Genomic DNA, 16,954 nt, shown 5'->3' with positions numbered 1-16,954 from the left:
CCCTCAGGCCCCAGTTCCTCTGTGTCTGAGGCAGGGGGGTTGTGGGGCAGAGGGGGTGCCTGACCATAGGCAATGCCATAGGCAATGTGTCAGGGGTTATGAGAAGGCATATGCCCCACCAGATTTGTGTGCCCACAGTGGGCATGGGGCTGCAGGCTGGCCATACCAGCACAGGCAGGAGCTGCCTCTGTGGTCCGGTGGGCAGGACCCAGCATGGGAGGGAGGAGCAAGGTGATGAGACTCATTGCCACCACCACCACTGGGACCCTTGCATCACCAGCAGCACAAGGATTAACAGACTGGGTGGAGGCTGTGCTGCCCTCACCTCCTGCTGCCAGCCACTCGTATGCCAGGCCATGGCTCCAGTCCACTACCATGTCCCAGCTACTTTCACTACCCTCCACCCCACCTTCCCTCCAAGGTAGAGCTGCAGCCTGAGAGGGAGCAGCCTCGGCGGCAACCAGGCCATGGTAGTGGGGCAGAGCTGCAGCCTGGTGCATGAGTGGCTGGTGGTGGGAGGAGGTGGGGGCAGAATTGCTTCCCTCTCCCCTCCTCCATTTGTTACTCATGTTGCTGGTGATATGGCTGGCATGGGGGTCCTGGTGCTGGTGGCAGCAGCGGAGAGTCTTGCCACCCTGTTCTGCCCTCCTGTGCCAGGTCCTGCCCCCTGGGCTGCAGAGGCAGCTCCTCCTGTCCATGCTGGTCCAGCCAGGCTACAGCCCCATGTCTGCTGTGGGCATAGAAATCTGGGGGTGCATATGTGACCCCCCATGCTCCTCCCACACACAACCTATGCTTCCCTGCCCCCTGACATGTCGCCTATGCCCCTCTGCTCGCCTACGCCTCACCTATGCTCCACCCCATAGACTTGCATATGTGGAGCTGCTCTTCACCACACTGCATGGCTGCATGTATGCATATGCATGTGCATGTGGTACCCCCTACGCTGGATTGGCCTCTTCCTGTTCCCCCCCAGCACTAAGCAGCCCCTTGCAGGCTGGAACTCTGCCACCCTGCAAGGGAAACCTGCAGTTTCTATGTTTTTTCCTTTAAAGGAGAAAATGCATCTTTTTCTGCAGCGAATGGACAACCCAGATCCCTGGTTGATGATATGGAAAGCCTCAGAGGCAGGAGGCTTTCAAAGTTGTTGTATGTGGTAAGTTCTATCATTTGTTTGACATTATTTTGATAAATTTAATAGTGGCATAAGGTTCACTTAATACTTTTCAACTCATGCAGACAGAGAGACAGAACTTGCCTTACCACAACTTGGGAAAGGTTCGACCTCGTGCATGTCTGGAAATGTACACCTTGTGGTTTATATTAAACTATGAGATGAACAAAATAGCAGCTTTCCAAATCAGGGATTCTCAACCTGTAGCCTTCAGGCCAAATGTAGCCCACAGCCGTTGCATCTGGCCCACAGGACTCCCCACAGGTCATAAAATTTGGTGTTGAAGGAGCAGTGGCTATTAATATGGCCAACTTCCCCTCTGCCAAATCCTCAACTTCCATGTGGTAGGCTGGCCCAGGCTGCAGCCCCTTCCTTTATTGAGATCCCTTTTGGATCGGGTCCTGGCGACATGCCTTTCCCTCCCATTGGGGCTGAGCCATGCCCTCTTCCCCCTACTCACATCCCCTTCCCTCCCTGGGTTGGGACCTGGCCCACATCCCCTTCCCTCTCTGGGCCAGGTCAAGCTCCTTTCCCCTGTGGAGCTGCATAGGGGCTGGTCTGTTCCCTGCTCCCTGCTCCCTTCCACATGGCCAGATGGTGCCCACTGCATCCACCCAGCTGCCAGATTGGGAATACCAGCTGGGTCTGCTCATGATCGGACTTGGTGATACCAGTCTGGCCCGGTGGGTAAGAAGGTTGAACATGACTGTTCTAAATAATTGCTAATAACTAATACTGTATTTCAGCCAGAATATTGTAAGAGATATAAGGGACTTCTGCTCTCTGCTGGTGTACCCTTTTAGTGCTTGCAATTATGATGGAAGAGTTAGTAATTGGCACTTACATTGATAGAATAGATATTGAGTTAGTTTTATTTTCCACAGATTTCTCATGGGTCTTTTCTGTGCTAACAATAAACATCGTTTCTCAGCAGATGCAAAGTTTGTTTTTGTTATTTAGACATTTGCATTGATGTTTGTAGCTGTCACTTTTGACAGCTGAGGGTTGTTTCATGTATGTGATCTGCAGTTACTCATTAGGTAAACCAGGAAAGATTATCCAGCCTTGAGACACTTGCAAGAAAAATCACAGATCCTATTAACAAAATATTTTTCCCATCATAAGCTAAATTACATGTTCAGGGAAGAAACACTTCATGTGCAGTGCAGCAGGTTTTCTGACATCTACTTTTCTTGCACTCTTCTTGAGTTCTCCCTTTCTTTCCAGCTAGCATGATCTACATTGTGCTTCTAAATTTTTTTCTACCCTAGGAAGATATACTTATCAAATAAATCTGTCTCCCTGCTTCAGTGGCAGAGATGATTAGATGGTACATTTTCCAATTCTAAGCGATTGCCATAAGGCTCCCCCCCATTGTTACTACAGTTTTGATATCGGCTTCCAAAGCTGGAGACTTCATAGTGGTAAGATTTTCAGTTTTAGATTAGGAAGTGATTTATTTAGCCTTAGGAGTATAATTGGATCCTGGTACCTCCATGGTTGTGGGAAATTTTTTCCAGATAATCTTTTCAATGTTATTGATTTATTTATGTTTTGCTCCTTTATTGCTTTCATCTCTACAGTTCTATTGAGAAAGTAGATAAGTGAGCATTTGGCAAGCTGCATGATAAGTTAATATTTCAAAATATTGAAAGTTCAAAGTCCTGTTCTTTGAGCTAAACTGCTGTACCAGAATCTTTTGTTAGTTGGGAGTGCCGAATTCCACAGAGTGCAACCAAAAAGCTAGAACCCAAGTGGGAATTTTACATAGTGTAATGAAGAGGAATAAGTAGAGAGATATAAGGTATACTTGTACCCAGTGAATCCTCAAAATTGAGGGAAAATAGACAAATACTGCAATAATGTGTGTGTGCTTATTTGAATTAAAAACAATTTGTTCTGTCTGTGTTTTCACCTGTGGGATAAGCATTGTCTCATCTCCCGTTGTGTTTTTTCATAGATTGTGGATCAGGATTGGTTGGTGGAGGCCAACAGCTGAGAGTAGTTTTAAAAGCTCTGCCTACAAAGCAAACCTGGTTCATGTAAAACACTGTTGTGCAGATATTCAGAATATGACTGCATGCTCGTTAGGCATATCTCACTCTTGATGGATTCTGCTCAGTTCCACGTGCTGTTTTCTTTTGGCGATTCTTATATTTCCTGCAAGGTTTCTTGAGTTTCTCTCTCTTCAAGTGGCTCAGGGGCTGTGTTTGTTTCCTCCTTGATTGAAAGTGTAAAAAAAGTATCACTCAAACCCATTTAGCGGAAGTACCAATATGTGCTGTTCAGATCTTCATAATACAAACATGGCACTCTTTTTCCTACGTGTGGAAAAGCATAGCATTAACTTACATGCCAGTGGAAATATTTTAAATGCTGACATCAGTAACGTTCATTGAAATAAATGGGCAGGCTGAAGTCTTCTTTCAGAGCTATTGTTTCAGGTTTTGCAGATCCAGGCATCTGTTCCTGCATCACTTAATCTGTTAAATGGGAAAGCTTCATGTTAATGGGATCTAACCAGAGAAGTTAGTCTGGGTGTTACTATTCCCATGGATCCATTTGTTCACAATCCTATGAGTATGTCAGTTCCAGGGGTGCTTCTGGAACATCAGATAGATCCAAAAAATACACTTTCCCCATTGTATCTGCTTGGAAAATAATGGAATTTGGTACTGTCATTTGTGCTTTTGTCACTATCAATTGTGCTTTTGTAGGACCAGAAATTATTATACTATGGGCAGCCTAAGCTGCACTTTTGGGGCCACTTATAAGTTCAAACTTGTATAAGTAAAACTGCTCTATCATTGAGTATTGTGCCACATATGAATCATCATAACATACCGGTTCTCAGTAATTGCACTGGTTTTCAGGTAAAGTTAAAGGTTATTTATTTACTGGTTACCTGAAGGACTGCCTTTCTGGATGGGTCATTCTTCGTAGTTTCAATCAGTGGAAATTCCAAGACTGGATGCCCTTCAATATAAATGAGGGAGCTACTGCTCCATGGTACACATTCTCATTCTGGAATTTTGCTTCCCCTCTACTTCCAACAAATCTTGCACTTACAGCCTATATTCAGGTATAATTTTTATTGTAACCATTTAGGTGATCTAGGTTTCTTAAGGGACTAGAAACTGAAAGGTAATTTGGAGGATTCATCTGATGTGGTTGGGTGCAGTGCCATTAGATTTCTGTGTTGTACTAAATATATTTAATTTTTTGATCGACTCTAAACACAATTTTTATAATTAATACCATCCACTGTCATGCAGTTACTTTGCATCATAGGCTGTGATGGTAAATAGGGAAATTAATAATGTAATAGTAAGCAAAATTTATTTTGAGACTGGGACACCCCTTAATGCAACAGAGGACAGGATTCCCCAAGCCAGGTGCCAGCACTAAAGCAATCGAATGAGCATGACAGAGGTTTGACTGCATTGTTCATAGGTTATAATCATGACTTACTTGCACATGACCACAGTTTTATGTGAACTAACGAGAAACTAAATCTAGTGATGTTTCCAGGAATCATGCTGGGGCTGGGCAGCTTCGCTCGAAAAGCAAAAGCATTTTTAAAATACGGTAATTTCGTGAGCTTCTTAAAACTGAAATGTCTACCTTTTCTATAAACTAGATCCAATGCTTCAGTGGCTTCCCCAAACCCTCAGATAATAAGACTTCTACTTTCTTCTGTTCAGGAAAGAGAAACAGTGCTTTGCAATGATCTGATGTACTGCAGCTAAGCCACAAACCTTGCATTTTGAATATGGAATGACAGATACTCTCAGTGAATTGTTTAACAGGCTCCGTTCCTAGAATTAAAATATGAAAAAGGTGTTGATTAGCTGTGAAGACATTGTCTGCTTGTACATATACTGTAAATTAAAAAAGAGGCACATATTTTAAAATAAAAGAATTCATTAACCTCAAAAGTGTGTATGTAAAATTAAAATTTGTAATCCACTGATTTGGCTTCAGTTCTCTGCTTAGCTTCTTTGCGGCATTCAAATCAATTGTTTGTTTTATGAAGTCTCTCTACTTGCCTAATTAAGAGCTAAGAAATTACATGGCATTATGTTTATATTGTTTAAACTGACCTTGTTTATGCTGCTCTTTTCTTTAGAGGGACTAGATGAAATCGAGAATGAACTCCTGAAGTGTGAGGCATGTGGAAAAATGGGATATGCTAGTAAATTCCTACGGTCAAAGCGATTCTGCTCCCTGTCCTGTGCCAAAAGGTATTCTGCATTATTAACGATATTTATAATCATGATGTGGATGAATAAGCATGATTGTATACCAACAGTATGTCTGGGAATGAAAAATAAATAATGTAAAATAACCAGGTTGATGCTCTAGATCTTCCAAAATGTATGACAGCTGCAGCACAGTTCAGAATAATTCAGAAAAAAAGAAAATGGTGAAAATTGGAACAATGTGGTCTGTTACTTGATTAAATAATCTCCTAAAGCGATCTGATTGTAGCCCTGAGGACAGTGTGGCCTTGTGAATAGAGCACTGACTTGAGATGGAGTAAACCTGAGTTTTAGTCCAGTCTTGTTTTTGGTCTGCTGCTAGCACTGGAATTGCAGTACTCTAAGTATTGCAGTACTGGCTGGAAGGTAGACTTTCCTATCTCTGATTTCTATGATTGTATTACTTAGGTTCTGAGAGATTATTAAGAACATATAATGTGGCTCGTGAGTCTCCCTGTCCGCTATTGTTGATGAGGGAAAAGAAATTTCTTAGCAAATAGTTCCCTTTATGATATTGCTTCCTCAAAGTTAGGAGCTTCTCGCTTTGTCTTGGAAGCTGTGGAATTAGTCACATTAATAAAAAGATAATATTAGTGGACTTGCAGATTCCTGAACATCTTGGAAATAAAGTTGCATTTATTTTCTAATCATCCCTCAGTTTGTTTTTGTCAGGAGGGGTTGCATTTCAGCCACCTCTCGTGTCAGCTTAGGTCTTCTGTTCCTATAGTGTCTTGACAAGTGGCGTTCATACTGATTCTTCAACTTGTATGTGCTTTTATATCTCAAACCAGAGCAATCGAAGTGATAGGCTCAAAGCTCATTTACTGGAGGAATCTTTGTCAGCTTTTTTGGTTCTAGATAATTTCAGAAGATACTTCTTGATGAGGAAAACCAAAATGTTCTGCTCATCACTGACTGGGACAGAAGTGGCCATTCTTCTTCGTTGATACAGATTATAAAATGCTTCCCCATTTGAACAGTTGGCTCATAAGTATTGCCTAAGTAGGTGGGATTCACAGCAGGAAAAACAGCAAATTCCTTGTTCAACTCTTTTGGGTAAAGAGTACATGTAGAAGAGTTTAGCTCAGATACTAAAATTTATAGGGAAGTGGTTTCCAAAGTAATGGTAATGACTGCAAGTGGGATTGCAAGCCCTACAGGCACTTTAATTCTTTTTTCCATTTGAAAATTTGAAACCTTTTATTTAGCTCATCTGATAGGTAACTGCTTTCTCCATCATACTTTCCTGAAGACTATATTTAGACTATGTTCTTAAGACTTATTCTCCTTTCCAGAAATTTAAGCAAGAACAATTTAATGTTAGCTTTTAATTTCATGGACCATATGATTTATGATGGGGTGCCAGATTGTGTTATCTCTTTTTACAGAAAATATAACCTTTTCTGTAAGTTACCTAAATTGTTTGTGCCATTGGTGAGAGAACCTGAGGACTTCATTGTAATTTAAAAATAACCCAAAGAGATCAAATGATCTATTCTGTTCTCTTATTATCTGGCTAGAATTACTGTACCAGAAAAATGTAGCACTTAAACTTCACTGCAAGTTAACTTGAAGAATAACTAAATTGTTCCTCTTAACTGGAGTGTTTTCTACCTATACAAACCCTTAGACTTTAGCGAGGTAGTGGTTTTCATGTAAATTGGTTGGCTCATCAGGGAGAATAGGCTATTAGGCATATTATGTATCACATCTGATTTACTGTTAACAGAGCCACTCTTCAGTGTGAGTGCAGGCTATTTCTGTTTGAGTGATACTAGTCCTTTTAATGTATCCAGAATGAAAAGAGAAGTTCTCCCACTGTGTCTGAGAGAGAATTTATGAAGTAGATCTCCTCGTTAAGAAAGCATGAGACTGGGAGATATATCCCCAGAAGTCTTAGCTCTGTTTCTGATTCAGTGCATTACCGTTGTGAACATTGTAGATCAAGTTCTAGTTTGCAGTGTGGCTGCTCTTATCTAAATCACAAAGGAAGTAAGTTGAGTGTTTATAATTCCAGCAAATTCTGCTGGCAGGGAGAAAAGATTAAATGCTTATTATGCAGGCACCGGCGCTTTACTTTTTTTGTCCTTTTTTGACAAGGTCACCATCTTAATGGATTAAATAGATGTATAGTAGATGTGATATAGCTTGACTTCAGTACTGTTCTTGACAGTTTCTCATGACATTCTCAGAAGCTTCCTGAGTTTAGATGAAGTAACTGTAAAACAGGGCACAACTGGTTGAAAATCTGTATTTCATGAGTAGTTATCAGTGGTTTGCTAACAAACAGGAAAGGCTTATCAAATTGGTGTCCTGAAAAGGTTTGTCCTGGGTCCTGTACTAGCCAATATTTTCATTTGACTTGGATAATGTACTAGAAGAGTATGCTTAAGATGGCAACAAGGTCAGAGGAGTTATAAGCATATTGGAGGATAAGGTCAGAAGTCAAAAAGATCCTGCCAAATTGATCGAAAAACTAAAAAGATGAAATTCAATAAAGAAAACTGCAAAATAATACTTTTGGGAAGGAAATAACTTCAGAGATGCAAATTAGGAAGTATCTAGCTAGGCGTCAGGACAGCAGAAAAGGATCAGGGGTTAGAGTGGTCGCCAATTGCATATGAATAAATAATGTGATCCAGGTGTCATTCTCTGATATCTTAGTTCTTTGATGTATTAATAAGGGTGTCATATGCAAAGCACAGGAGGTAATTGCTCTACTGAGCACTGGTGTGCTGGTGCTGTCTAGCAGGGTGCAAAAGAGAAATCAGAACAATAAAAAGCTTAGAAAACAAGACTCATGACAAAATGTTGAAAGATTTGATTTCAGTTAGTCTGGGAAAAGGTAGACTGAGAGGGGAATGTAAGTCTTTTAATATATAAAAGACTGGTCTAAAGAGAACAATTGTGCTCCATTTCTGCCAAGGGTAGAGTGAGAAGTAATTATTTTATATTTACAGCAGGGGAGATTTAGATTAGACATGAGAAGCATTGGCAAAGCACAGGTATAGGCTCTAAGGAAGCTATGGAATCAGTGTCTTGAGGACAGATTAGACAAATACTTTGGAAGGATGGGATGTACTTGATCTGACCTCAGAACAGTAGGACAGATTGAATTACATTTGAAATCCCTACCACAAGCTTGTGTTTCTGTGATAGTTATCTTTAAGTAACATTTCTATATGAAGCACATACTGTCATTTAAAAAAATCAGTGAATTCAAATTATTATTTTATTGAATATATTTTGCTTCCTTAGGCACAGTGGTAGATGTGCTAAGAAATATGGCCTATTCTCATCAGACAAATCCAGTCGTTGGAATCGGAAGTCAGATAGCCAAAGTCTTGGACAGCGTGGGCGTCGACCAACTGGCCCGGATGGGGCATCACGAGAGCACTTCCTTAGACAGGTCTGTAGAATGTTTGCCTAAAATTAAATCACCATTTAAAGCATTGTAAAGAAAATATAATACCGTAGTTTATTTGTACTGCATTTTCCAGCTTCCAATTACTTATCCATCTGCAGAAGATTTGGCTTCTCATGAAGATGCTGTGCCAACTGCTATGACCACTCGGCTGCGACGACAGAGTGAGAGGGAAAGAGAACGTGAACTTCGGGAACTCAGGATAAGGAAACTACCAGAGAATATTGACTTGCTACCAGCTGTGCAAGCTGATCCATCAGTGTGGACGGTTGATGAAGTTTGGGCCTTTATACATTCTTTGCTTGGTATGTAATGTAAAGGTTTTTTTTCTGTTTTGGGGGTGTTGGTTTTTTTTAGTTTTGCAGCAGTAAAAAATTTACTGTTAGCATAGCTGTGAAGGAGAGTGGTAATTTGGTGACACCACATGGGTGTCGTTAGTTGGTGGTACAGAATAAAAGTAACTTGTTTCCTCTTGCCTGTTCCTTCAGCATACCTGGGTTTCCCCTCCAAAATCTCACATTGATAGAACTAGTCCCACCTCTGCAGTAGCCCCCTAGCTGATGGAGAGTAAAGGTGTTCCTCTTTTCAGTCCGATTTCTCTCAAGAGGTTGGTTGAAGGATTGAATCGAGACATTTCCTCCCTTCCTTTTATGTTTTTCTTCTGTTTCTGTTCTCTTCCCTACTTACCTGGTCTTCATTCAAAAGAGAAAGCAAGAAAGGGGCTCTAATTTCCCTATACATTAATTAGAAAGAGTAAAGATCTTTCATGATATAGAAGCTGTTTTAATGCATATGGTTTTCTAGAATCCAGAAAACCTCTAAAAATGCATATAATAGAAGACAAAATCAATTGCAGTGTACTAGAGGTATAATTATAATTAAGATACCTGCATGGACAAAAGAGTGTTCTTTATGGGTAGGCAAATGTGTGCTAGAAAAACCCAACTGAACAAATGTAAAATAACCAGATGGTGGTGAAGAGATAGCTATCAACTTTGAGCAATTACATTCTAATACCTCAGGTGAAATTCCTGGCTCCTTATTTACACAATTTTTCTTCTAACTCAAAGTTCCTTGCTATATTTTCACCACCATCTGGTTATTTTACATTTGTTCAGTTGGGTTTTTCTAGCTTATGTTTGCCTACCCATAAAGAACATTCTTTTGTCCATGCAGGTATCTTAAATTTGCTAGTAGTAAAACTGAGCTCGTTAGATGAAGCAGTGCAACATTCTTCTTTCACCTATACTAGCCAATCCCATTTCTAATCATTAAAACTAAACTGTCTCTCTACCAATTGTACTCTCTTCCAGGTTTATGGCTATTTCAAACCATTCTTTTAAAAAAATATTTCAGTAGGGCAATTCTCTTGGAGAAATGTATCTTTGTTTTGGGTCATAGAATACCTTTTTTAGCAGCTTCAGCCCAGATCCTTCTCCCCCTCTTAAGATGTCTAAGTGGCACTTACATGGATTTTAGGTATCGTAAGTGCACTAAATGTGATCCTGTCTGATCCTGTGGAACAATCAGCATTCAGTTAGGATGTCTAGGATGCTCCAAAGTGATCTAGTAAAGCCATGCATGCTTTATGGCAATTCAGTTCTATCTAAGAAAGTGCATACGTTATGTGTAAAGTTATCCTTAGCTGGAGAAAAACTACTGAGTAACAATGTCTCCAGTTCCCAATGGTGTGTATTCATTTTATTAAATGAAAATTTAATACAGTAGCTTTGGAGCTAGGTCTTCCTCCTTCCCAAAACAGTACTCACTTCAGTGGGCCACAGAGCTCTGCCCTCTTTCTTCCCGTTCTTCTTGCCCTGTAACTTTCTTAGCTGCCCAGTAAGTCAGCTTCAAAAGGAGTGAATGATGCCCTGCCTAGTAATGGCCTGTTGATTAGTTTACTGTTATGGGAACAGGGATTTCTAAGTTCAGACCCCTTCATGGCAAAGCAGAGCAAACACCCACATCTCATGGCCGGAGTAAGTGCATTAAACATTGGGCTGTTGGGCAAAAGGTAAATACTGTCTCTGTTTCTGCCCTCCATTTTCTTTGTGCTGAAGTCAGTGCTGTTGTCTTCTGGTTAGACTTTGGCTCAGGCAGTCATCTCATAGAATCGTAGAGTTGGAAGGAACCTCGGGGGTTATCTGGTCCAACCATGAGACCGGCTCTCTGAGGAGCTGTATTTCCCCTCTCGGTTGGCAGAATTGATTTGGCTCTCAACATGATCAGCATGATCGGGGCTGTCCAACTTGCAGCCCATGAGCCCATATGCAGCGTACAAGGGATTAATTTGCAGGTCCTAAGCTCCTCCCCAATAGTTATGGTCTCCAGGCTTCTCTTTCCTCTGACCTGCTTCCTACCTCTGCCCAAGAAGAGGGCATGGTGCAACATGGGGCAGCATGGGACATCTGAACAGCACTGTGCGGTTTGCGTGGCATGCGGTGCCTGCCTGCTTAAAGTTGGATGGCCCTGAACTCAGCTAAGGCTGCCCCTTAAGAGAATATCTTCATGGGCAGAACAGGACTCATCTCTGGAGTCCCATTGCTGACATAGGAGAACCCTGCAATTCCTCAAGGTGAATAAGATAAAAGTTTGGAGGTGTAATAGGCTATTGAAAGAATGGGAAAGCTGTGTATCTCTTGGAGTCAAACAAAATCTTTCTTCTGAGATAGGCTTGTGCTTTTGGGATGAGTGGAAACTAAGTTCATAGATGTTTAGACAGTAGAGTAGGGTCTGGGCTTTTATAAAGTATTTCACTCTAAGTAGAAGACATTGATCTCGGACAAGAAGCAAGGATTATATAAAGGTACGTCTTATGTCCACGAAAGCTAGCATTGATTCACAGTCTTTCTAGTAAATTCATGTATTGCCTACCCTGGGATAATTTTTAACTACCATATTTCATCAAAGAGAAGAAGACCCAGATTACATGTGATCAGTCCTGTGATGCTCCAAAAGTTTGTGCAGATGAAGCACAGGACAGCCTGGTCCAGCATCACTTTGTGAAGGGCAGGGCCACACTAATCATATATACCAGGCTGAGAGAGGGGCTGCCAGAGGGTTTCTGGGTATGCAGTGTTCTGACTCACTGTGACTTGAAAAAGAGTTGGTGGTAACAGGGATTGCTCTTAATGGGTACTACCACATGTTTTATTCAGCTCAGTTGCACTTAACTTGTCCTTGTGATTGAGCTTTGCAGTCTCTCTCTGCTTTCTGCTCATATTGAGCAAATTTTTTTTGGTATTGGTTGGTGGAACCAGAGCGTGCTCTGTCCACTCCATGCATTGACCTGGTATTGCAGTGCTTCCAGGACTGGTGCAAAAAAAAAAAAAAAAAATGTGACTGAGAAGAGGGCATATTTATTCTCATATAGGATTTAAATATGAAGGGTTTACTGTTGGGTTCAGGATTAGTCAGTTGTTCTTATAGGAAGTATGGTGCCCAATTTTGTTGGCACTGTTTTTTGTTTTGTTTCTTTTTCTAAACTCCATAGCGAGTACTCCCCTTTCACTTTATAGTTTCTTAATAAAGACAAAAAGCTGAATATGCAAAGATGTCAAGAAAATACATTTAAAGACAAAATAAGTCAATCTGGAATGGAAGCTGGAATATACATTTTTAAAAGTATCTAAAAGGCTGTAGGAAGAAAAACAGGACAGTTAAATGGATTTAGAAAATATATAGATTAATCTGAAAACGAGAGAAATATGATCATAGGGGAAAGAGAAGCTTTAAATTATAATCGAAAATAAGACAGCGTCTTTAATTTATTATCCATACACAGAAAGGTACCAAACAATATGGTATAACGGTTGTCTGTTTATCAGATATCCAGGACATCTGTCAAGGGACCATTCTCTTTTCCTATTGTCCTTCCTTAGGAAAGGCTGTCAGTTATTTGGGACAGAGCTTTGCATGGAATGTCCCCATTTCCTATATTAAACGTACAGGCATATACCAATGATAGAGTACAAATTACCCTTCAAGAATGTTAGTAGTATTAAAAGAAGGGTAGGGAAGGGAATAATCTCAGATAAACAGGTTGCACTTCTAAAGGGAGGCTTCCAACTATTTTAACTCTGCTTCACTGAGATGCCAGCATCTTTCCATCTGTGCATGAAGGCTATTAACCCATCATGAATCTATGGCTGTAATAAGTGGTTTTGTAGGGGAAATTCTGCTATATATTCATAGCGTGGAATTTTCAGTGTTCCAGTAGAGTAGCACAGGAGGATCCTGGAATAGAGCTGCTTTGGAAATAATAGGTAAGTAATGTTTCCTGATGATTTGGGATTTGAATTGTTCTCACAGAATGAATGCAATCTTCTCTTGCTGGAAAAAAACCCAGAGGAATGATGCTTTCTTTTATTTAATAGGTATTTCTGTCTTCATTTCAAGCCCTTCCAGAGCATACTAAGATCACAGCGATCTTTCTCTTAGATGAAGTAAGACTCAATTGTCTTGTTTACAAGGATGTCTTAATTTCCATTGAGCAGTGTTTCCATCAGTGGTTGCCTCAGTAGAGGCTGTATGTGTAGATAATGCTCAGATGAGCGTAGGAGTCCCAAAATCATGTTGTTTAACTCTTTTACTCCTCAAGGTGTAATCATTGGGAATTACAATTCTAGTGTGAACAAAGGCATTGCACCTGTTAATGCGTATGTCTAACTGACTTATTATTTATTCTTTTGTAGGTTGTCAAGACATTGCAGATGAATTTAGAGCACAAGAGATTGATGGACAAGCTCTCCTCTTGTTAAAAGAGGATCACCTAATGAGTGCAATGAACATAAAGTTGGGGCCTGCACTGAAAATATGTGCACGCATCAACTCATTGAAGGAATCGTAGTGGGAATGTGATACTTTAGATAACAGCCTCTCTCTTTCAAAGACCCATACAGTAATAAGCCAGTATCTACACTATGGCATGACTATTACTGTAATATTTTGACAAAGTTTTTTCATACAAAGACTTCAAAATTATTTCCCAAATATACCATATAATCCCCCTACCTTCCAGTAATTATCAGGCTTATGGTAAATCATTAGCAAGACTGGGGAATCATTCCAGTAAAGTGGAGGGTGAGGCAGATTAATGACAACAAAAGTATATGTTGTGGTAGATTAAACTATTCCCAAAATGTTCATTATTATACAAGTTTAAGATTTTTTTTAAACATAATCTGATCCTCATTTAAATTATGTTAATATATTCTGAAAGAGACATTTTCCCATGTAGAGAGTTTTTTAGACTATGGAATAACAGAAGAGTCCACAGAGTCTGTGGAAGCACTGATTATGGTAAAATGCTATGCATTTAGTTGTGCTCTCTGAGTTTCTTTTAATCTTGAGCCTGTTGTTTTAAGGGAATTTTGACAAACCTGTTCTCTGATAGGCTAACCTTCTGCCATTTTAATGTTTTGTTCATGTTTGGAAGCGTTCTATAAAATCTAGGATATTCATCATAATCCTCATGTATGCAATGCTAGACCTACTGACATGCAAATGGCATGACACTCTTCCCAGAGAGTACAGAAGCACATACGTTACTCTTATTGTTTGTATGCTGCTATGCACTAAGAGGGCATTAAGCTGTTATACTTCTTGTTTTGCTTGCTGCTAGGTAACTTAGACCAAAGGAGTCAACACACACATGGGCTGAAAGGAAAGTTTGTCAGTGTGTGGCTCCTATTTAACAAATGACCCTGTAGTAGTAGTAGTAGTAGGCAACTCTCAGTCCTTCTGGGTCATGGTGTTTGCATCAGAGGTCACCAGGACCTTCCACACACATGCTTAGGCAGGAGTGTGAAGGCTGCCGAGACCTTCAATCTCCCTTTAGACAACTGAGATAGAATCCAAAGGCCAGACCAAGTACAGATGTTTGGTACCTTGATGGCTGTAGCTATGTGCGCATCCAGGAATCAAACCCAGGTTTCTCACATGGCAGATAAGGATTCTACCACTGAACCACAACAGCAGGTTGAGCGAGTTAAAAATGCAGAAAAAAAATCTGTCCTTCATTTTCCTTAGGTAGATCTAGCACTGTTTTTCTCAACAGATTTTTGCACGTATCTTCTAGAGGTCAACATTAGATCTCCTGCTTTTCATTAGAATCTCCTGAACTTCATAAAACAGAGATTTCAGTTCTGATATTTTCTGTCAACCCCTAAGGCTGCAAATTAGGGTTGCACACGTTACCTGTTAATGCAAAATGTATGAGGAGAGCTCTGAACCCGAGCGCCAAAGGATTTAGAAAAGAGCTAGCAGCTGGTTTTTTCTAAGCACTTTCTAGATTTGTTGTTGTTTTGTTTCCCCAACATCCATTGATGTACAGAAGATCAGTCTCCCTTTCTTTTAGTTAATATGGTTAATTTTGAGGGTAAAATGAGGGAGATTTTGAGTTCTAGTGTAAAGCATTTCTGCTTTCTGATTTCTGGTTTGATGAGCCAGTAGAAAACTACAGCTATCTCAGCTATGGTTTTATCAAAATGCTTATTATTTTTATACAAAAATATTACTGGCTAATTTTTAATCTTTTGTTTGTGGTGGTACACTTCATAATATTCAGACAAAGAATATGGATTACCTGTGAATTAATAATGACATCTGGTATGTTAGGAAAATGTGGTCTTGTATTGTGAATACTATCTCCTAGATCTACAGTTTACTGTAATGTTTTGTGCATGTTAACTTCATTAGTATTTTGATTTTATTGGACAGATTTCAGAATAATTTCTTCAGTTTGTTGTTATACAGGACTGAATTATTAAGGGATTGCTAGAACCTCACAGTTATCCTGGTTTAAGCACACACTGCTTCTTACTCTTGATGTACTACACGTTATATATAAATTCTTTATAGAGCTTGCATAACCACAGAACACTCACTACTTCTGCTTTAAAGCTTAATGAATGGAAGAAATGAAAATGTATGCCTTGCCTACAGCTAAATGTTTTACTGCTTCAGCTGTGTTGGCATAGTTAAAACAACAAAAAGCCCCAAAATCCCATCAGGCTGCCTCTGGACATTATGGGTGGGTGCCTGTCAACGTGCTGAATACACGTGCAGTACGCCTGCTCTAAGATGTTCCAGTTAGAACATGATGGAGTAAACTCAATTAATTAGAATGCTCCAGCAGCCTCGCTGTCATGTTTATTCAGCATCCCAGCACTTCAAAATGGCAGCGAGGGTGCTTTAACTAAAGCTTGCTGAATGAGTTTTAGTTAAAGCGCCCCCACAACCATTCTGAAGTGCAAGATGCTGAATACACAAGATGCTGAGGGAATTTTAATTAGAGTGGCTCCCAAGATCATGTATATAGATATGTAACACTATTATTGTAGTGTTACAAATTTTGTAGCACTCCAACATAACAAGCACTATGGACCACCTGTTCAGAGGTTCCTGGCATGCTCTTCAGCCATGGAGCCTATCAGTGAATTGCAGGCAGGCTCACTGATAGGCTTGCAAGCTGGGTTCCTAGGCAGCTTGAAAGCCCAGCTTTTCTTGGGTTTTCAGGGAGCCTTTCAAAGGTCTTGATGCTTTAATGGGCTGCACATGCTATCACCATTATCCCTTTAAACTCCCCAGGCTGCAGGCATCCCCCTCACCCTTACAGTTAGGCAGCAAAGGTGAATTGTGCTCCGTCAAGTCTCTGGTGGCAGCAAGGGCTGAGCATCTCCAGCACACCAGGACATGACGGAAGTGGTTTGAACAGCAGCTTCTTCGTCATGGATCTGCCACTTTTGTCCTGGGACAAATTCCTTTTAACTTGTGGAGTGTTACCATTTGTTGTGGGACACTCGCATATATCCTACAACAAATGTAATGTCTGGAGGGAGATTTATAACAAAATCCCCACATCCTTCTAGCCATAGTTATGCTGGAAGAAACTTTTCAAATATAGACCAAGCCTATTCCACCACTTCATGAATTTATTCTGTACCCAGAGGAGCATTTGGAATAAAATCCAACTTTCCTATTCTTGGTATCAGTCATTAACTGCTAGAAAGGACAAATAAGGTCTCTTAGAACGTCAGATGCAAACAGCTACAGAAAAGAAATGGTAGCTACTAAAGGGAGTATTTTAATAGG

General features: G+C 40.4%; 1 protein-coding gene across 7 annotated transcripts in view; it reads left to right on the top strand.

Annotated features, from left to right (window-relative positions):
* The window catches only part of PHC3 (polyhomeotic homolog 3), an 86,394-nt gene extending 72,133 nt beyond the window's left edge, over positions 1 to 14,261 (top strand). For 6 of the 7 annotated variants that reach the window (XM_019532723.1, XM_019532721.1, XM_019532719.1 and 3 more), the window contains 4 exons: positions 5,304 to 5,418; positions 8,695 to 8,845; positions 8,937 to 9,165; positions 13,555 to 14,261. In XM_019532723.1, coding sequence (XP_019388268.1) covers positions 5,304 to 5,418; positions 8,695 to 8,845; positions 8,937 to 9,165; positions 13,555 to 13,709 — 650 coding nt within the window. In that variant the 3' untranslated portion in view covers positions 13,710 to 14,261. Of the gene's footprint in view, positions 1 to 5,303; positions 5,419 to 8,694; positions 8,846 to 8,936; positions 9,166 to 13,554 lie in introns of those variants that run through there. The other variant, XM_019532722.1, reaches the window with a different exon arrangement.
* Positions 14,262 to 16,954: the final 2,693 nt, after the last annotated feature.

The sequence above is a fragment of the Crocodylus porosus genome, unplaced genomic scaffold (assembly GCF_001723895.1).
Source record: "Crocodylus porosus isolate Cpor-Errol unplaced genomic scaffold, CroPor_comp1, whole genome shotgun sequence".
Lineage (NCBI taxonomy): Eukaryota > Metazoa > Chordata > Crocodylia > Crocodylidae > Crocodylus > Crocodylus porosus.
This window is presented reverse-complemented; position numbering and strand designations above follow the sequence as displayed.